The sequence below is a fragment of the Crinia signifera genome, chromosome 3 (genome assembly GCF_055691185.1).
Source record: "Crinia signifera chromosome 3, ASM5569118v1, whole genome shotgun sequence".
Classification (NCBI taxonomy): Eukaryota; Metazoa; Chordata; class Amphibia; order Anura; family Myobatrachidae; genus Crinia; species Crinia signifera.
Genome location: NC_139219.1, coordinates 318,916,139 through 318,938,080, shown reverse-complemented (window position 1 = coordinate 318,938,080; position 21,942 = coordinate 318,916,139). Strand labels below are relative to the sequence as shown.

Genomic DNA, 21,942 nt, shown 5'->3' with positions numbered 1-21,942 from the left:
GGACACCACTAGCCCTGGGTTGTCGAAGCGGCCAGGGCGATTTAATGACTTGAAGGCTGTTAACACTAGGGATGTGCACCGGGCACTTTTCGTGTTCCGTGAAACACGTTTTGGGTCTGTATCTCAGGCAGTGTTTTGGATCTGGATCTGTTCCAAAACACCACCGTTTTCGTGTTTTGTGTTTAGGGTTTCGTGTTTTGGGTTCTGATTTTTAACCTATTATTAACCTCAATATCATTAATTTCGGCACAAACATATGGCTCATCTAGGAGTAGCACTGCAGCGGCAGACAGGATGGCTGTTTGAAAAACTAGGCCCCAAAAAGCACATAATGGCAAAAAAAAGCTGCAAGATGGAATTGTCCTTGGGCCCTCCCACCCACCCTTATGTTTCATAAATAGGACATGCACACTTTAACAAACCAATCATTTCAGCGACAGGGTCTGCCATATGACGGTGGCTGACAGGATTGGTTTGTTTGGGCCCCACAAGAAAAGAAGCAAGTCACCTCTCCCTGCACAAACTGGCTCTATAGATGCAAGATGTCATCCTCATCCAATTCATTTTGATGAACATCATCTTCTCCACATTTTGCGGAAGCAACCATCTACACAGCTCACTGACCAAGTTCCCTGCTGCACTAAAAACTCTTTCAGAGTACACACTGGAGGGAGGAAAACTCAGGTAAAATAGAGCCAGCTTGACTTTGTACAGGGGCTTCCAAACTGCCTTTTTTGTCCTGCCAGTACAGGTAAGGACTGTCTGACATGTCTACTTGGATGCTGTCACCAAAGTAATCCTCCACCACAGTGATGGGAAGGTCTAGCATCACAACCACCAACACCCTTTGAATATCCTTGGGGAATTGTGATAAAATGTCTTTAGGAGGGTGCGGTTGTTTGCAGTTGCTGCCGGCGGTGTGTGCTGTGCTCGGTCCTGTGCCCGTAATCCACGTTTAGCATGGACATAGTAACTGATACCAGCTTCCTGGTATCAGGTCAACGAAGGTCATTGGGAAGAATATCAAATTTGCAACCACCAATGGATGCTTTCAGGGGGTGCCAATGAGTATTGATGCGAGCCGGACAAGCAATTTAAGAAAAGTTAAGGATTTAGCAACTGGGAAAGAAGTGCCTGGAACAAAAATCGGTACTCTTTACCTAGCAGGTAAAAAAATCGCGGGCATCGTGGCCATTGAATGCACTAAAAATCGGGTGCGACGCGACCGACGCGATGCCCACGATTTCCCATAGGGAACAATGTTAAATTTCTCAATTGACCCGATTTTACTGTTCAATGCCTCAATTGACACGATTTTTCCATATGAAACAATGTTAAATGGCCCACAGAGGCCAAATAGCCACCCTGAATTGTGAAATGGCCCCCACAATTGGTAACGCCACCCCACGATCAACGTCAACCCGAAGCGTGGCGAGCGCAGCGACCCCGCGAGGGGCGGCGGTACACGTCCTACGACCTTTTCATACCCCCACTATCCACGTCGGCGTGGAGTTGAGAATAGAATAGTGTGGCGAGCGTAGCGTGCCACCGAGCCCGAAGCGTGGCGAGCGCAGCTAGCCCCGCGAGGGGACGCGGATACCTTCACAGGTAAACGCGTCCCTTCGCGGGCTTCACAGGTATCCGCGTCCCCTCGCGGGGCTCACTGCACTCGCCACGCTTCGGGCTCGGTGCGCTCGCCACACTATTCTATTCTCAACTCCACGCCGACGTGGATAGTGGGGGTATGAAAAGGTCGTAGGACGCGTACCGCCGCCCCTCGCGGGCTCGCTGCGCTCGCCACGCTTCGGGTTCGCGTTGATCGTGGGGTGGCGTTAACAATTGTGGGGGCCATTTCACACTTCAGGGTGGGTATTTGGCCTCTGTAGGCCATTTAACATTGTTTCCTATGGAAAAATCGTGTCAATTGAGGCATTGAACAGTAAAATCGGGTCAATTAAGAAATTTAACATTGTTCCCTATGGGAAATCGCGGGCATCGCGTCGCACACGATTTTTTTAGTGCATTCAATGCCCGCGATGACCACGATGGGTGCCGTGCTAGGTAAAGAGTACCCAAAAATCCTCTTTGGGCATACCATTCTAAAAGTGGAACCAAGAAGAATCGTCTGGTCCTTAAAATCAAGAGCCAGACTGTTGGACGGTCAATTGCTTAGTGAAAGACATAGCAGTGTTACGACTTCCCCTCTGGGAGGATGACTGACTCCCAACAGCAGCAGCGGCAGCAGTAGAAGGCATCCCACTGCAGGATCCTCCTGAGGAATCCCGGATGGAAGAGGAGTTGGTCATGAAGGTGACATGGCCTGCAGGACTACCTCCGATCCGGATGGAGGAGGAAATTGACGGGGAGTGACTTGCTGGTGTGGTTTTAAGGTGCTTGGATACAACTGGATCAAGGGATTTAGGTGTCCCTGGACTGCTTACGGTCCTCGCCACAGTTTCTGAACTAAACAGTGACTTATGAACTAACTTCAGGTGAAGCATAAGCGAGGATGTCCCTAGGTGACCAACGTCCCTACCCCTGCTTATTCCAGCACTGTCCGGATCTGGATGAAAATAATTCCAGACCAAAGAGGTAGATTTTTTGGTCTTCTGCCCAGGCATGTTGATGGCCTTTTGCATTCCACAGACAACAACTGTCTTGCCCGGTGCCTCATTTAAGAAAACCACATCACCATCAGCAGCATCCTCCTCGTCATCAACTTCCTCCTCAGCGCCAGCTACATCAATTTCCTCCTCCTGGTGTACAACATTAACAACTTCAAAATCAGGAACTGGACTGTGGGTGATCCTTCCAGCATATGCAGAGGACATGCTGCAAATGGTGGAAGGAGCCACCTCTTCCCATACAGTGATGGGAAGGTCAGGCTTGGACTCTCCTTGGGGAATTGTGATACCGTGTCTTTTAGAAGGCTGAGTTGTTTGCTGTCTTTTTGTTGACAGCTTAAAACTCTTTACATTTCTAGGGGGGGGGGGGTGAGGAGGATGAGGAGGAGGTCTGTGATCGTTGTGTAAAGCTGGACCACTAGTCGGTACTATGTCCCAACTCGGCTTAATAAAATGAATCCAGAGATCTCTCCCCTTTGCTGGAGATGCAGGGCCTCGGATGGCTCTTTTTTTGCATATTTGGTGGGACTGCCCAACCCTGGTTCTATTTTGGCATGAACTGTTAGCTTTAGCCAACTCTATTTTATCTTTGAATATTCCCTTTAAGGCTGGTCTCTTTCTCCTCTCAATGGATGTCCCAGACGCAACAAGGGCCCAGAGCAAATTGTTTAACCACATGGTTCTGGCGGCCAGGACCTGTATAGCGAGTCACTGGAAGTCTTCAACGATTCCTCCTCTTAATGAGGTTATCGCTAAGATCTGGCACATCCACTCGATGGAGTACATCACCAGTATATTGTAATGCTCTTCCAAGAAGTTTATAAAGATTTGTGAACCCTGGACCAGTTATTTTACTGTACCCCCAGCTTTTGTATAGAAATGGGGGTTTGACAATGTAATCCCTTTCTTGATTTGGTGTTGGGTTTAACTGGACCGGTTGGGTGGTATTCCGCACAACTTATCTGGCACGGTGTGGACAATCCCCTGGAGGAGTGCCCAATTGTCCACATGTCCCCAGGCAGGACACACCTGTCATCTTTCAAGGGGTAGTGCTTCCCAAAGTCCACTTATGCTACAAGTGACCGTTGGACAGTGATGCTGTACCGCTTGAATAGAGAAAAAATATAATTGGACCGAATTAAAAGGTAAGTCATATAGCAAGGGTGGGTGGATGGGGCTGGAAAACCGCAAGAGCAAGTATATTGATGCAAATTAATGTTATATATCCTCCCCTAAACCTCCATTCCTCCCTGGGTCTACCAGAAACCCCTACATAACAGCTGCAACCAAACGTGAAACACCTAGCAAGTAATCTACATCACTTGAAAGGTGGTGGGGGATATATCGCACTCCACTTGGGAGGGAGGGGGGAGACGGTGCTGCAAATCCTGGGTCTTGTCCAAAGGCCCCAAGGAGTAGTTGTATGGGTTGGTGGACTGCGCACTCAGTCCACCAACCCATACAATCTACATCACTATCAAACACAAAAATGTAAGACTTAAATACCCTCAAGACTATGCAGCACTCACTTCATCTGAACAGCTGTGAGAGAATACCTGTAGGATCACTAGTAGGGTAGGGTTGGAATAGTAGAGGCGGCCATTGTGACACTGATCAGCACAGTCACCACTGCAGAACAGGCCACTGCTGAGCCAGCTGTTGATGTAATGTCAGTTGAAGACCAGCTGGACCGTGTTGGAGCTGCAGAGCAGCTTATTAGATACAACAGAAATACAAGTACAGTGATAGGATGATGACTGGCCAATCACTTTTACAGGCAGCTTCCACCGCTACTTATTGGAAGAAGACGGCATAATATGGGTGGATTTCCATGCACGCAATGCGAGTATAATTATGGGCGACCTGTACAGATCTGAACAAGAGCCATAATCTGGTCGATAAGATGATCTGTGCTTCCCCTGCCCCCAAACATGTCACATCATAATGTCCTAATGAGGTTATGGGGCTGCCAGCACCAAGGAGAGAAGCTGTGCTCGCGGGGTTTCCATAGAATGCCCAGGGCGGGACTAGGCTGAAGGTGACACTCTCTAGTTAATGGAATGCTCTGGGAAATGTGACAGTTAGTAATGACTGCACCTGTGCAACAGCTAGGTTGTCTGGGAAATGTGACAGTTAGTAATGAATACACCTGTGCAACAGCTAGGTAGTCTGGGAAATGTGACAGTTAGTAATGACTGCCCCCATGCACCAGCTAGGTGATCTGGGAAATGTGACATTGGGTAATGGCTACATCTGTGCAGCAGCAAGGTGATCTGGGGAATGTGACAGTAATGACTACAACTGTGCACCAGCTAGGTGATCTGGGGAATGTGACAGTTAGTAATGACTACAGCTGTGCACCAGCTAGGTGATCTGGGGAATGTGACAGTTAGTAATGACTACAACTGTGCACCAGCTAGGTGATCTGGGGAATGTGACAGTTAGTAATGACTACAGCTGTGCACCAGCTAGGTGATCTGGGTATTGTGACAGTTAGTAATGGCTACAGCTGTGTACCAGTTCGGAGGTCTGGGAAATGTGACAGTAATGACTACAGCTGTGCCCCAGCTAGGTGATCTGGGAAATGTGACAGTGGGTAATGACTACATCTGTGCACCAGCTAGGCCGCAGTGGTTCTCAACCCCGGTCCTCTGAACCCCCACACAGTTCATGTTTTCCAGGTCACCTGTGCATTTTTTAAATGTGACAGTTGGTGATACACAGGGTAGCTGCTGGTGACCTGGAAAACATGCACTGTGTGTTGGGGGTCCTGAGGACCGAGGTTGAGAACCACTGAGCTAGGGGGTCTGGGGAATGTGACAGTTAGTAATGACTACAACTGTGCACCAGCTAAGTGATCTGGGAAATGTGACAGTTAGTAACGACTACATCTGTGCACCAGCTAAGTGATCTGGGAAATGTGACAGTTAGTAATGAATACACCAGTGCACCAGCTAGGGGGTCTGGGGAATGTGACAGTTAGTAATGATTGCACCTGTGCACCAGCTAGGTGATCTGGAAAATGCAGACTGTTGGTAGATCTCAAGGGCCGGTTTGGCCAGCCCTGGTCTAACCGGAATCTATTGGATACAGATATTATTTTAACAGATTATTTATTAATTTATTAAATACAGATGATAAATATTAATAATCCCCCTCTCTGCAGCGCTGAAGGATGATGGGAGACATTGAAAGTCCTTGATGATGTAATGAATTAGAATCACCTGTAAATGAGTGCAGCGATGAGCAGGTAAGACAGGGACTCTGTAAGGAACAAATGGAAGGCGCTGGTGATTGACTATAGTAACTGTTCTCTCTCAGACGCATTACGCTATATATGCCATTGTATCCATCAATGGCGGCTGGCCTTTTAAAAGTAATAAATAGTCGGGAAAGTTAAAAGGAATTCCATCAGGGAAAATGCTCCCAGACGCATAATCCGGATGATTGAAGGTTTGGCACGTGATTGGCATTTCTCTCTTATCAGCGCTTCTCCAGAGGGGTCCGATGTATCAAGTTCTGGATAGAGATAAAGGGGGCTATTCACACCTGCTCAGTGTAGGCCAAATTCGCTACCCCATCCGATGTTGGGTGCCGGATGACGATCCGACAGGGGGGATCCCGACTCACAGGGACTATTCTCCATTGTGGGGGTCCAGGACCCCCATAGAGGGGGAATATAACCTGTCGTGAACGTAGTGGAAAAAAAAGGTTGACGCATAAAAAGTTTGACGTCATTTTTGGACTTTTTTTGTTGTTGTCAGTGTTGACATTTGAGCACCTATTGACCGTCGATCAGCTCCCAACTGTCATCCCTCAGGCTGCGTTTGTACAAATGATTTGCTGGCTTTTACTTTATCTCCTTCCACTTTATCTCTCTCCAAGGCTTGATAAATCTCACCCTAGGCCTGAGAATGAGATTTCTGAATTTGGAAAGCTCCACACACTACTAGAAAGGGGCGTGGTTCAGGACTCCGCCAGTCGGAATCCCGACTGCCCGGAGTCAGACAGCATGGCGAGTTCAAAAAAGACCCTTGCGGGCACGCAAGCCACCTATTCTATTCTCCCTCTATGGGGGTCATGGACCCCCACGAGGGAACATAGCGGGTGGCCGGCTGTCTGCGTTTTGACAGTCGGGATCCCGACTGTCGGGAACCCGTCCGGCACCCACTAGAAAGATAGCGTACGCAGCACATGTTGTATCAGTGCAGATGGAGTAGACCATTTTCACGTTAACGCGTCCCTACAAAAATGGACACTGCCACAGAGAAGACATGCTAGAAGTACTACTCCTTTGTGGCAGCGGCCATATTTGGAGGGGTGCAGGGTCTCTAATGCTGTCCAAAACTCTGTGCCGCTGATTTCCCCCCACAATAAAAAGATTTAACTCCCCCTGGGCAATCAGCATTTAACTCACCCTAGGCAACAAGCATTTAACTCCCCCTGGGCAATGAGCATGTAATCCCCCTTGGCAACAAGCATGTAATCCCCTCTGGCAACGAGCATGGAACACCTGGCAATGAGCAGTGAATCCCCTATTCCAACAAGCATGTAATCCCTCTTGGCAACAAGAATGTAATCCCCCCCAGTCAACAAGCATGAAACCTCCAGGCAAAGAGAATGTAGGTAAGGGACACGCATATGCCTAACAATGCGATTATTCGTCATGAAAAGTCATGTGATTAATCACGATTAAAAATTAGGTACTTGTTTAGTTTCACGGCGGCCGATATATCAGATGCGATATCGGCCAATATATCAGCCGATCCGATGTGATCCAATTTTTTACCTGTTCATAACCCCACTATCCACTACGCATGGAGTAGACTTTATATAGTGTGGCGAGCGCAGCAAGCCACCGAGCCTGAAGCGTGGCGAGCGTAGCGAGCCCCGTGAGTGGATGCGGATTACTGCGCCACACTATATAAAATCAACTCCATGCGTAGTGGATAGTGGGGTTATGAACAGGTAAAAAATCGGATCGCATTGGATCGGTCGATATATCGGCCAATATTGCATCCGATTTATCGGCCGCCGTGAAAGTACCAAAAATTATAATCTTTACCCAGCACTATTTTTTTGTATCTTGTCATTTATTTAAAAAATAAAAACCAATAAACACAGCATCGTCCGCTTTAAAAAAGGCCGAATATAAAAATCCTCCGATTACCGGCACAGCCGCCTGTTTCCATCTGGAAGATCCTACAGTAGGTGATGCTGCTTTTTACGATATGTTATAATAGTGTAATAAATCTGTTAGCTTAGAATGGAATCTCCGTGGCCTTTTAGAGAAATCATCATTAAACGCGGGGCCCGGCTAATGATGCCATCCCGGTGAAATTGTTTAATCCGCAGCAGGGGTGAAAGGTCACCAAATGAATTTTTTATAATACATCAACTTGACACGCGATAGGGAAAACGGCAATAGATAAAAGTTACAGTAAAGGCCACCGTCTCCTCCTGATAGGTCAATTGCAGCCAAGAGAGCCACTCATTTGGTCTAATCTCAGCGCCCCTCACTTTTCTCCCATTTAATACGGTCACCCAATTAATACCTCAGCAGAATAGGCAGCCTCATTTTGGCTGAATTATGGCGCACGCTCCCCCCCTTCTCCCCTAAAATGTGAGTGATCACAATACATCATAGTGTGCTGGGAATTAGTATTAATTGATGTGAGTTACCGTACGATGATAAGACACTTAGATAATGTAAGCTTTATTGGGTCCTGCCAGGAGAGATGGGCGAGATTAGATTCCGGGGCCCCGTTGCCGTGGTTACACCAGCTATCTGACATCTTGTTAGACAGCTGTAAAGGTTCTGTCACCGGCCCCACTGGGGTCGTCACTAACCCGAAGTGATGGCTAAACATCATTATGTGGCTGTCTGATATTACAGCAACAGGATAACCTCCTTACTGGCAGCAGCCCGGATTTATCATTGCTGCACGGTGTCCAATTTACAGGCAGTAATGTGACTGTAGCCAGGAGGCTGCATGACCCACAGACACAGAGTGCTGGTGGGAAACACAACACTAAGTGCACACAGAACACTGTGATTGTGACAGCAGTGTGTGAGTATGACATCATATCATTGTAGCAGCAGTGTGTGATTGTGACATTGTATCAGTGTAACAGCAGTGTGTGTGATTGTGTCATTGTATCAGTGTAGCAGCAGTGTGTGTGTGTGTGTGTGTGTGTGTGTGTGTGTGTGTGTGATTGTAACAAAGTATTAGTGTAGCAGCAGTGTGTGATTGTGTCATTGTATCAGTGTAGCAGCAGTGTGTGTGATTGTAACAAAGTATTAGGGAAGCAGCAGTGTGTGATTGTCACATTGTGTCAGTGTAACAGCAGTGTGTGTGATTGTAACAAAGTATCAGTGTAGCAGCAGTGTGTGATTGTGATATTGTATCAATGTAACAACATTGCATTATTTTGACATTGTATCAATGTAATGGCAGTGCATGATTGTGACATAGGGGGTTATGTTAGTTCACTCTTTGTGACAAAATCCTTCTTAGATGGAGAAAACCATGTGCACTGCAGGGGGGCAGATATAACTTATGCAGAGAGAATTAGATTTGGGTGAGTTATTTTGTTTCTGTGCAGGGAAAATACTGACTGCTTTATTTTTACACTGCAATATAGATCTCAAATCTAATTCTCTCTGCACAAGTAACATCTGCCCCACCTGCAGTGCACATGGTTTTGGGACAAAATCTATGTTATTGGGTACCAGGGATGTTGAGTCATAACAAAGTTTGTATGCTCCATGGTGGAAGGTGTTGGAACAAGTGTTGGAACTGCATACAGTACTTATGGGCCTTTGCTAAATGAGCAACAGATCAAGTTGACAGAACGTTACATACATTCACATGAATACATACCTGCTGTTGTTTCCACACTTTGGCTCAATCACCATCAAGGAGTCAATCTGCAGAGGTAAAGTAGTTTCAAGTTCTCCTTCCTGTAGGGCACCAATGATTATTTTGGCAATGCTCTGCAGATTACCAGACACAGAAGAAGATGTAACTGTGTTTCCAGATGCTGTAGTTTGCTCCGACCCAGTTGGGCCCCTTATTTCTACAATGAACACTTCCAATTGGGCATCCTTTGTCTCCCCGGCATAGCTGTCTGGGTGTTCCAGGTCTAGTGCAGAATTACGCCTGACCCTTACTCTGTCCTCAATCATTGAAGGGCAGTGATGTTGGTGCTTATAACCATTGTCCATCATAGCCCGCAAGGTTTTTGTGGCCCCTTGTAAAGTCTGTATTACTTTTACCCTGGCTGGGTCAATTCCCAAAAAATGGGCCAGTTCCAAGGGCAGCTGGTTGCGGATGTCCACGTTGGTCTCCGGAGCTACATAGAAAAATAAGTGGATGGAGAAATGTGTCCATATTTCTACCGGTTCGTCTCCTTGGAGAACGACATACAACAAGTTCTCTCTGAAACTGAAGAAGCTTGAACCTTGCTCTTCCCTTTGAAAATCGGGCTTCGCATCATATACAATTGTAGAGTATTTTCTCCCTCGGGACACAATGTAGAAACTATAGGGGGTGTCATAAAAGAGGGCTACAATAAGCTTGGTAGAGTTTTCGCCACCATTCAGCTGAAGTCTCATAGCCTTTGGAGTAGGACCACTGAAACACACTTTGCTAATTTTATTGGCTGGCAAGATCGAGTAGAAGGTTGTGTGGTTCTCCGAGTCACAGCAGTGGTTGGGAGAAGTTTCACCACTGACAAACGCTTGAACAAAGTCATCAGTTATTGAGAAGACCGGGCTGACGGGCTTAGCGTCATCTGCAATGTTCTCAAGAATGAGGACAGTGTGACCAATCTGTTGGCAAATGTGAGCCCGGGCTTCAGATTTATAGGTACAGACATCATCTTTCTTGTAAATACCTATGGAAAAAATATAACAATTAATGTTAATCCAATTTATCCAATTAGTGCATAAGCCCATTCTTGTCTGTTTTCCAATGTTTCGGAGAAGCAGCGGCTGCAGCCCCAGACCTGCAGGTATGACCATGCAGTGCAGGGGAGGACCGATAGCAGATTAGCACATATATGCAATAAATGATTCCCCCATGTATCAGCAACAAAAGTTCTGGTTCCCCCCACAATACATTTATTTTTTATTTTTTTTAAGCATTAATAAATGCTTATTGCAAGGGATTTCATAGCATAGCAGGAGCAGCAGGCTGCTCACCCCTTGCCCTAGTACCCCTACCCCATTGTTGGTTTGCTGTTTACTACTGCTGCTTATATTGCCATTGCCTTGACAAAGGTCCGCACCAGGACCGAAACGTCAGCAGGCTATCGATTGGATTAAACTCTGGACTTTATACTTTCATGAGAAGACTGGTGAGTGGTGATTTTCCCTATTTTGGGATTTGTGGGTATGTAATTGGGAGTGCTGACTCATTACAGTACTCTGTAAACGGCACACCAGCGGACACCTGGGTTAAAGGTGAGAGTGCAGGGCTTTTGGCAATAATATATATATATATATATATATATAGGATGCAGGTTGTTCGGCACTCACTTTATGCGTGGCAACTGCGAGCTGGTCTAAGCGCACGTCTTGAAGACGAGACTGATGTAGTCTCGAAACTTTACGGATAACGCATGTACTTTAATCTGTAATACCCGATAACAATCTATTGCACAAGTCGACTGAGTGCCGCCTCATTTCCCTGGGTTTTACCTGCACAAGGTCTCCAAGGATATTGTCTGCATATATATATATATATATATATATACACATATATATATATATATATATATCCTAGTAAACCTGCTCAAAGCTAATGCTTCAAAAGCTAGTAGATGTAGTTTTCACTTGCTACAAGTAGAACCTCCAGCATCTATCCATCTGTCTCCTCCAAGGCGGTGGCCATTTTTGGAGGGACATTTTCAAGAGATTCCAAAAGGACGGCCAGACCCTTTTGGATTCTGCAGACACCATGTGTCCCCACAGTGCCAGCTCCCCCAAGCCACCGCTCGGGCTGCAGTGCCATTGTTAAGCCACTGAGCGATGCCCAGGAATCAGCAGGCCTCCCCCACTCCTAAACCCGCCCCCGGACTACCAGTGGCTAGTTTCACAGGTGTCTGGGGCAGGCTTAAGGATTAGCTGATTACCAGGTGCCGCATGGCGCCCGCTGTACTATTCAGTGCTGCAGATCCCTGGGGGAACCATCCATCAGAGCTGCAGATCCCTGGGGGATCCCCGGGGGATTTGGTTTTGCCCAGGTGCACAGTTACTGCTTTATCTTTGCCTCCAACTCAGAATAAGCCCCAATATGCATTTTAAATTGCTTTATTGTTAATTTATGTGCTAAGAAAACTCATTTTCCACATTGACATGGGACATTTTCATACCTACCCTCAGCCTTTGCTATCCTTTACCCCGCGTAAGACCCTGCCCTGCCAGACATCCCGGCAGATTTAATCTGCGCTTAAAACACAATTATGTGTTTAACTCTAATAGCTTCAAACGTTGAAACAGTTAAAATGTTTTCAGTACTTACATAAACAGATCCCCTCACTTGGGATATTCTCCTGCCAACCCCAATTTTCTGCCGCCTGTTGATTTTGATCACTTTCAAATGAAACCCACACTAGCCTTAGTAATCATAATGTCATTTGCAATTTCCCACAAAACACGTTTATCCACTTAGTAGCACATTGAAAAGGAGAAACTCGCTATGAACTCCTTGCAGAAGGCCTAATCGGATTATCTCATCATGCCCTCCAAGCAGGGGGTGCTTGTAAGAGGTCTGCAAGGGAAGGAGACTCTGCTCACAGCTGACTTTCATAATGGGAGTGAGGAGATACCCAGCACAGTGTGGGAGAGGCAGAAGCCATACTGCCCTAGGCCTTTCCTCCCAGACACTAGCCCCAGTGCATGAGGCCTAATGAATTCTTCAAGTGACTGACGACTGCTGGGCAGATAGCTTGTTTGCTACAATAACAGGGATGTTTGGATTCTGTTTTACGTTAACAAAATGAAATCCAATTCTCCATGTTCCGTCCCAGTGTGTCAGAATACCCAGTGCCAGAGAACAGCGTCATTTACATATATATATTGGGTGTCTAGCTAAAACGTCCAGAAACTAGACTCATTGTTTATTTATATTATTATATTTAGAAACAAGTGATGTAAATAATAACAGCTTTCCCCGTCCGGATTGGCTGGAGGCTTAAGGGATATGCCCGGTTCCCCGCTGCTCTGTAGAGTGGTATAGGGAGCATGGAAAAGTGATGGGGAGGGAGTAGGGTGTTTAAAGCTAGGGACACGCTGAGTTCACAGTGGTATAGCCTATAGCGTGCACCCCCAAATGAACCAATCAAATCAATCAGTTCATCGCTCTTAACCCTAAGGGACCCTAACGCTGTCCCAGAGTCTAGTACGCATAAACAGGTCTCCGGGAAAATGGTGCGGTGGCCATTTTACTAGTGACTTTCCTGCTGCACATGCACAAAACACTGTGAAAATGGGCAACACACACCCTTGGACCCTTTCTAAATACACCAGTGGCTAGAGATGCCCCCATGCTATTCGGTGACTTGGCACCATGGGGTACATACCCCCAGCACTTGCCCCTAGGAATGCAGAGGGAGGAGAAAATGTAGGTAGGTTTCATTTGTTTACTATGACACATGTATTTAATACTACAGCACAGTGGTGTAAGTTCATCACAGTTGCCCGGAGGCAAGATATATATTGGTGCCGCCCCCCCCCCCCCCCCCCCCCACACACACACACACACAGAGAGAGAGAGAGAGAACACATATATATTTAAGAACTCAGCTACAGAAGGGATATCATTGGCTTTCAATTAACTGATTTGAACCAGCAGGAGAGGAGAGGTGCCCCCTTGGGAGCAGGAGCCCGGTGGCAGATGACTCCATTGCCTCCCGGAGTTCTGTCCCTGCTACAGTAGCTGGAGTGCCCGGTGTTGCCAGGAATTTTAAGAATGTTTGTTTACAAAAATCAATTTAAATATTAAACACACAGCATACATAACATTAGTTGTTCATTAATTTACATTCTCCTGATATACTCTGTGCTGCTGCCCCACCCCTAGGGGTGCTAGAGGTGTGTTACCAACACAGTATTTGTTCACAGATTATAATTTATGTGTACCAAGTTTGGTGTAATTTTCTCCAGTCATTCCAGAGATAAGTGGTATGCTGAAATACTCTGTGTGGCTGTCTCAGCCTTAGGGGTGTCTGACCCCCACAGTGTTTGTTCCCAGTTAGGAAGTCATGTGTGTACCTAGGGGTTTATTCTGATTCCCTCGGAAAGGCACAATCACTCTCTAATGGACAAAACCATGTGCACTGCAGGTGGGGCTGATGTAACATGTGCAGAGAAAGTTAGATTTGGGTGTTTTATTGTTTCTGTGCAGGGTAAACCCTGGCTGCTTTATTTTTACACTGCAATATAGATATCAGTTTGAAGTACACCCCACCCAAATCTAACTCTCTCTGCACATGTTACATCAGCCCCACCTGCAGTGCACATGGTTTTACCCATTAGAGAGTGATTGTGCCTTTCTGAGCGAATCAGAATAACCCCGCAAGTTTGTTGTCAATTTCTCCAGTCATTCTGGAGTCATTCTGGAGTACATACAGTATGAGCGTACAGCAATAATTGTGGTTTTTAATTAATAAAAAATGAACAGTAATTAAGTTTGATTTGGAATTTTTTTAGTTGCCTTGGCCCTGTTTTAACACTGTTGTAATATGATCTTCCCTTGTAATCTGTGCATTTGTATAGAAAGACAGAAGGACAGACAAATGTTCACTTTTACATATTAGAATATATTAGATAGAGAGAGAGAGAGAGAGTGCTGAAACCCTCAATGTTGCTCAGCTCAGAGATTATCGTCAATAAGTGTATCGGTGTGAGTCGCACTGAGCATACGTTGTGATGGGCTTGTATCAGTGGGTGCGATCGGTGATATTGGTGATTGTAATGAGCGCAAAGCTCATTACAAATTAACAGTATTTAATTTTTTATTTCAATTTTTTTAGTTGCCTCAGCCGTGTTGTAATACGCTCATACTGTATGTAAAATTTCATGATCTTGGCTTGTAAACTGTGGATTTGTATAGAAAGACAGACGCAAGGACAGAAGGACACATTTTCACTTTTATATAGTAGATCTGTTACTACAGGTTGAGTATCCCGTATCCGAGTATCCGTTATCCGAATTATTCCGAAAACCATACATTCCAGAAAGTGAAAAAAAAAAAATTTGGGGGCTAAAAACTCACTGGGGACATTTTTAACATCACTTCTGGTGACATGATATGTAACTGGCACTATATATGTGCAAGAAAATGATTGCTTGGCATTCAAATTCAATATCTGAGATAGTACACAAATTTTGTTTCATGTTTTGAAACCTTGTTTTTTGAACAAATAAAATATATTTGTGTGTATTTTATGTGGTAATAAAATATATTTGTGTGTATATTATGTGTTTATACAGCATAAATGCAAGATACTTCAAAATACATAATTGAAATATTAAAATATTCCGAAATACGGAATAATCCGTTATCCAAAATTCTCCTGGTCCCGAGCATTTTGGATACGGGATACTTAACCTGTAATAATAAAAATAATAATAATAAAAATAGTGTTATTTATGTAAAAAAACAAGATTAGAAGTGGATACTGTGTTAGTGAAATGCTTGAGAGAACAGGAACGTCTTGAGTCTATTTTTGAAGGAATCTAGAGTGGGGCCTATGGCACTGTGCAGGGAAGAGAATTCCACAGAGTCTGAGCCACAAAGCTGAAAGCTCAAGCCCCATACGAGTCCAGGCAGATTCTAGGTACAGTTAATATAGTCTATCATCTGTAGATCGCAGTAATCGAGAATGGAGTAAGGAATCAGTAATGGCAGTAAGGAATCAGAAGATGCTTCACGTACCTTGGGCTCTGGTCATGAAGGGCTTTAAAAGTCATTTAGCCAAACTTAAAAAGCATTCTCCATCTTACAGCCAGGGGAGGGAGCACAGAATGGGTGTTACTGTATGTGGGTGGAGCGGGGCTGGCTGGTTAATAGCCTGGCAGCTGCATTTTGTACCAGCTGCAAGGGGTGCAATTCTTTTGCTGGGAGACCAAGGTAGAGGCCATTGCAGTAGTCTATTCGTGATGATACAAATGCATGTATGACTGTAGGCAGATCCTCTGGGGGAATTAAGTGCTTGATTCTGGCTATGTTCCTCAGAGGAAAGAATGAGGATTTGATTGTGGCTGATACAGTCGTGCAACAATAGCCCTGCAGACCCCGACATGGTGAGAAGGCTCTGAGTAAATGTGGGCACCACCGGGGGGGCATGCGGGGCTATCGCTGCACTGCTGCTTCCTGCTGGGACCTGCAGATCTACTTGCCTGCAGTCCCGACTCCCGGCGCTCCTCCTGCTGCTGCGAATGAAAAATAGCCCTAACAAAATGTCCGTCCCCTTACAGTAGACAGGTTTTGTGGATGCTAGAGGAGGTGGCCTCCTCTAGCATCCTTAAAAATGGTCTGCTGTTAGGGGCAGCCATTTTGTTGAAGGCATTTTTCATTTACTGCAGTAGGAAGAGCGCCGGGACCGCAAGCAAGTAAATCTGCAGTTCCGTAGACCCACTGGCGGCGAGCAGATAGGTGAGTGAGTGTAAACTTCACTGGGGGGGACGGTGGTGGTGAGGGGTTCGGGGAGGAGGGGGTTGGGGGGTGCTCCCGAAATTTTCAGGCAGGGGGGAATATTATTTATTTATTTACAGTTTCTTCTGTAGCGCACCAGATTCCGTTACAGTGTCTTATATAGCGCAGCAGATTCTGTTACAGTGTCTTATATAGCGCAGCAGATTCCGTTACAGTGCCTTATATAGCGCAGCAGATTCCGTTACAGTGTCTTATATAGCGCAGCAGATTTCGTTAGTGTCTTATATAGCGCAGCAGATTCCGTTACAGTGTCTTATATAGCACATCAGATTCCGTTACAGTGTCTTATATAGCGCAGAAGATTCCGTTACAGTGTCTTATATAGCGCAGCAGATTCCGTTACAGTTTCTTATATAGCGCAGCAGATTCCGTTACAGTTTCTTATATAGCGCAGCAGATTCCATTACAGTTTCTTATATAGCGCAGCAGATTCCGTTACAGTGTCTTATATAGCGCAGAAGATTCCGTTACAGTGTCTTATATAGCGCAGCAGATTCCGTTACAGTTTCTTATATAGCGCAGCAGATTCTGTTACAGTTTCTTATATAGTGCAGCAGATTTCGTTACAGTTTCTTATATAGCGCAGCAGATTCCGTTACAGTGTCTTATATAGCGCAGCAGATTCTGTTACAGTGTCTTATATAGCGCAGCAGATTCCGTTACAGCGTCTTATATAGCGCAGAAGATTCCGTTACAGTGTCTTATATAGCGCAGCAGATTCCGTTACAGTGTCTTACATAGCTCAGCAGATTCCGTTGCGCTTTACAATAGTAGATAGTGATAGAAAAAACTGGGTAACGAGACAGACTTGGAGGTTAGAGGGCCCTGCTGCAAGCTTACATTCTATAGGGGCATAGGAGGGAAACACAAGGACAGGCACCAGTAATAGCATAGCAGTCCCACCAAGGTACAAGTCCAGAAGGGAAGCTATATAATACATACAGTAAGTGCCTCAGAGGGTTATGCGTGTAGAACTTAAGGGGTGTAAGTATGGCGCTACGGGGTGGTACGGCGTGCTGGTAAAACATATTGTACCGGTACCCCATACCGCCATAACAAATACCCTCTGAACTGTGTAATGCGCATGCGCGCATATGTAAGTAGCGGGGGGCATGGCATCCGCCGCCCCTCCACAGCTGATTCACTTCGGAGGGGAGGGGAGCACATTGCCCGTCTCTCCTTCCCCTCCCTATGTCACTGTGACTAGGCTGTCAGCCAATCAGAGCTCGCAGGCCGGCAACCAATCAGGAACTAGCCTGTGATATACAGTATGATTGGCTGACGGCCCAGTCACAGTGAAGCTGGGGAAGGAGAGACGCACAATGCTCTCCCTGCCGTGGTACCGGAGTCCGCAAGCAGCAGCAGTACCACCATCCCCACCACCCCCACCACCCCCAGCACAAGCAGCAGAGGCACTGGCCAATGGCACAGCTGAGCATGGGAACCACACTCTAATCATGGTAAGAGGGGGAGCTACTAGTGGGCACTATAGCTGCTGCTGCTGCTGTAGTCTCATTGCTTGGCATAAGGGGGAAGTAGGTGGAGGGAGGGGGTTATCCCGTGTGTTTGAGAGCACTGTGGGGGCATATCTGGCACTGGGTGCATACTTAGCACTGTGGGGGCATATATGTGTGGCACTGGGGGCATATCTGGCACTGTGGGGACATATCTGGCACTGTGGGGGCATACTTGGAATTAGGGGCATATGTGTGGCACTGTGGAGGCATATCTGGCACTGTGGAGGCATATTAGTAATTGGCATCAGTTGTGCGGCAGCAGCGCAATGGGCATTATGGTGTGGGGCATAATGTGTGACGGGCATTATGGCATGGGTAGCATGTATTGGGTGTGTGACGCGTAACAGGCATTACTGTGTAAATCTTGTCCACGCGCCTGCGGCGTGCAATATCCCTGTTTATATGGCTCCTACATTTTGTGTGCAGGATGCAATGCACAAGCCCAAACAAAAATGTCATTGTGTTCTAAAGTTTTGTCATGTAGCCACTCCCCCTTGTGTCATATGACCACACCCTGACCACACCCATTTTTTTGACGCGCCATTTTTTTTTTGACGGGCGTTCTGTTGGGTTTACCTGTTCGCTAGACTGTGAACATACACATCCTAGTAATCAGGTCTGAATCACCCTATATCTGAATCACCCTCTATTTGTATTTTCAAATAAATGTGATGTTTTATTTATTAATAGTGCGTTCACCCTATTCCGGTACTGTGCAGTGTGCGCCACCTTTAATATAAAAACAAACGATTTTACTGTAGTCATGTCTACGGCATCCGCTTGCCTTCCAAGCCGCTAATAAAACCCAACTGAAGCATCCTCGTGCGCAGGCAGTTATGCGTAAAACGTGCTCATTTCCAAACAAAATGTGTCCAAGAAAAAAAAAATTCCATACGCTTCACTGCCGCACCAGCCTTCCCCCATAAAACCAAAACGCACAGACCCCTGTGATTCTATGTGACACAACTGAGCCATGTTGAATTTCACAGGCCATCTTAAAACTGTCATCTTCGCGGGGCCTAAAACACAAAACGCAATTTCGGGCTCTCGCCATAAAGTGATGAAGCCATCACCTCGCTACCATCTGTTTTCGGCTGCACGGTAATTTCACTGGACGAGCTGAACAAGAAACGAATGTGGTTATGCCAAGCCCAGCTCTGAGCTGTGGATATAATGAGATCTGAAAGGGAAGTCCAGTACGTTATAAATCTGAGCCATATGTGACTATTTCCTGTGTCAGTTCCTTTCTCATAACCAGAAGAAGCGATTTTTTTTTTCATTCCTTTTTTCCCCCCCCCTCCCTCTCATGACCCCACACCATGACTCCGAAATCTTTCATGGCTGCTTGCAGGCCTGGGGCCTTTTCCACGGCACTTGCATAAATAAATGGCTTTGACAGCAAGCATCATAGGAGTTGGCGGTTATGTCTGCATTCACCACAAGTGCTTCTACAGCACACTGGAGAGAGAAGAAATGAAAAAAAAAAAAAAACGAGATCTAGTTACCGCTAAACAAAAATAAAAACGTTACATGACAAGTAGAGAAAGAATTAAGACAAATAAACATGAAATATGGTACTGCTAAGATTACTTTTTCAGTGTTTTACCGCCCCTATTTATTACCGACCTATTTATTACTGCCTTATTTAAAATTGATTGCCGGTCTCTTGAAAAAAAAAAAAAAAAAGGTTCCTTTTAACAAACAAACACTTGGACTTAGAATAAAATATGCCTTTTGGGTTGATGGGTTCAGGGTAGGTTTTGTTTTTTACCTTTAATTAGAATTATTTTAGCTTCATGGGAAAAAATGAAAATTCCCTTTAGGGCTACATTAAGATTAAAAGGGTTTGCAGCTGTTGAAAGGAACCGTCGACCGATCATCTGTAAGTTATTGCTCAATAAATGACGGTGATTTTGTACAGCGCGTTAGGGCGCTTGGCTGGCCAGTTAAGACACATTGCGTGAATTTAATCAAGTAGGTTTTCAAAACATTTGCAACAGAGTGATTCCTACTCTGCATTTACTGCTTCCTGTTCTGCATATACTGCTTCCTGCACTGCATATGCTGCTTCCTGTGCTGCATATACTGATTCCTGCACTGCATATGCTGCTTCTTCCTCTGTGTATACTGCATTAGCTGCATTAGCTGCTTCCTGCTCTGTGAATACTGCTTCCTGCTCTGCATATACTGATTCTTGCTCTGTATATACTGCATCCTGCTCTGCATATGCTACTTCCTTCTCTACGCATACTGCTTCCTGCACTGTATATACTGATTTCTGCACTGCATATGCTGCTTCCTGTTCTGCATATACTACTTCCTGCACTGCATATGCTGCTTCTTGCTCTGTGTTTACTGCTTCCTGCACTGCATATGCTGCTTCCTGTTCTGCATATACTACTTCCTGCACTGCATATGCTGCTTCTTGCTCTGTGTTTACTGCTTCCTGCACTGCATATGCTGCTTCCTGTTCTGCATATACTACTTCCTGCACTGCATTAGCTGCTTCCTGCTCTGTGAATACTGCTTCCCAGGTACACCTTTGATAAAGCTGCTGTAGCGGCGAAACGCGTCAGGAGTGCTGTTGCCCTTTTCTCCACCACTACCATTTGGGATTGTAGTCCGGACCAGCCCAGGAAAAACCATCCGCTGATACCTTTTATTGTTGGAAACCGCTTTCTCACCACATCGCCCCACATCTCAACACCCAGGTACCTGAGGACTTTACCACCTGTCCTTAATTCGTCCAGTGAACTCGGTGATTTGTGCCAGTCTGGGCCGACCATGTGGACACCAGGACATTCACAATACAGCGTGTGGAGCGGTAAATATACCAACTTCATTTCTTCCATCTGGGCCTAATAGGAACGGACTCTCCTAAACCACCATATTGTGGAATCAGGGCATCAATTTAATGAAAATTTTATGCTATTGATTTTACTATGTATACATTTGTCTTTATTATTGTTTTTATTTCAGTAAAGTATTTTGTGTAAAGATCATCCAATTGTCAATTTTAATTTTAAGCGCTGCTACCATCCTCTTTTTCTTCCTTTTTGTACACATATACAGGCCTAACTAACCTGTTTTTTGAGCAGCTGCTGAGAAGCCACTCCTACCAAGCGCCCCCCAGATCCCTACCCCACCACCGGGCGGGTTCACCCCATTTTTTCTTCGGTCCTGCTCTGCATATACTGATTCTTGCTCTGTATATACTGCATCCTGCTATAATCATACTGCATTCTGCTCTGCATATGCTACTTACAGCTCTATGCATACTGCTTCCTGCTCTGCATATGCTACTTCCTGCTCTACGCATACTGCTTCCTGCTCTGTATATACTGTTTTCTGCTCTGCGCATACTGCTTCCTGCTCTGCATATGCTACTTCCTGCTCTACGCATACTGCTTCCTGCTCTGCACATACAGCTTCCTGCTTTGAATATATTTACAGTATATATTTATTAGAAGTATGTAGTTGAATTGTAAACATTCAGAATGTTTTGACACTGTAATGTCGAATGTACAGCATATAAAAAATGCCACCAATATGTTTAGCCCCAGAAAAAGTTAAATTTTTCATATTCAGCAAAATACTATACAAGAATTGTATTTGTTTGGGAGATAATGTAAAGCAAGATTGTATGTAAACTAGAGATGTGATGTACGTTTCTTTAGAAGTCTGAACCCAACCGAGGGTCCCGGGTCAGATCTTACAGTTTAGAATTTTAGAGTTTAAATCCAAATTTTTGGTTTTGTAAAACAATAAGTATATGATTTTAGCAGTTATTTATCAATTTTTCAATAAATCCAAAACCCAAGATTCGGATGTTAAATCTGAATCCAAAACAAAACACTTGAGAATGGTTTTGCAAAACCAAAACACAACGTTCTATAAATGTAATCAAATACCGCACGCCACTCTTTCTGCTGTAAACAACCCTCCTGGTTTTTAATATTATTCATGATACTGTAGGACCAGTTGACCAACCACGTTCCCAGTTTCTGCCGATAATTTTTGGCAGAGACATTGCCCTCCTGTGCGGCCATCTGTCAGGGTTCTTACAGCCATATAACC

General features: G+C 45.3%; 1 protein-coding gene across 1 annotated transcript in view; it reads right to left on the bottom strand.

The window, feature by feature from the left end:
- PKHD1 (PKHD1 ciliary IPT domain containing fibrocystin/polyductin) overlaps window positions 1–21,942 on the bottom strand; it is a 378,814-nt gene that overhangs the window by 45,360 nt on the left and 311,512 nt on the right. Inside the window, exon 51 of the mRNA XM_083175049.1 lies at window positions 9,509–10,523. Within this exon, the coding sequence (XP_083031175.1) occupies window positions 9,509–10,523 (1,015 nt within the window). The remainder of the gene's footprint in view (window positions 1–9,508; window positions 10,524–21,942) is intronic.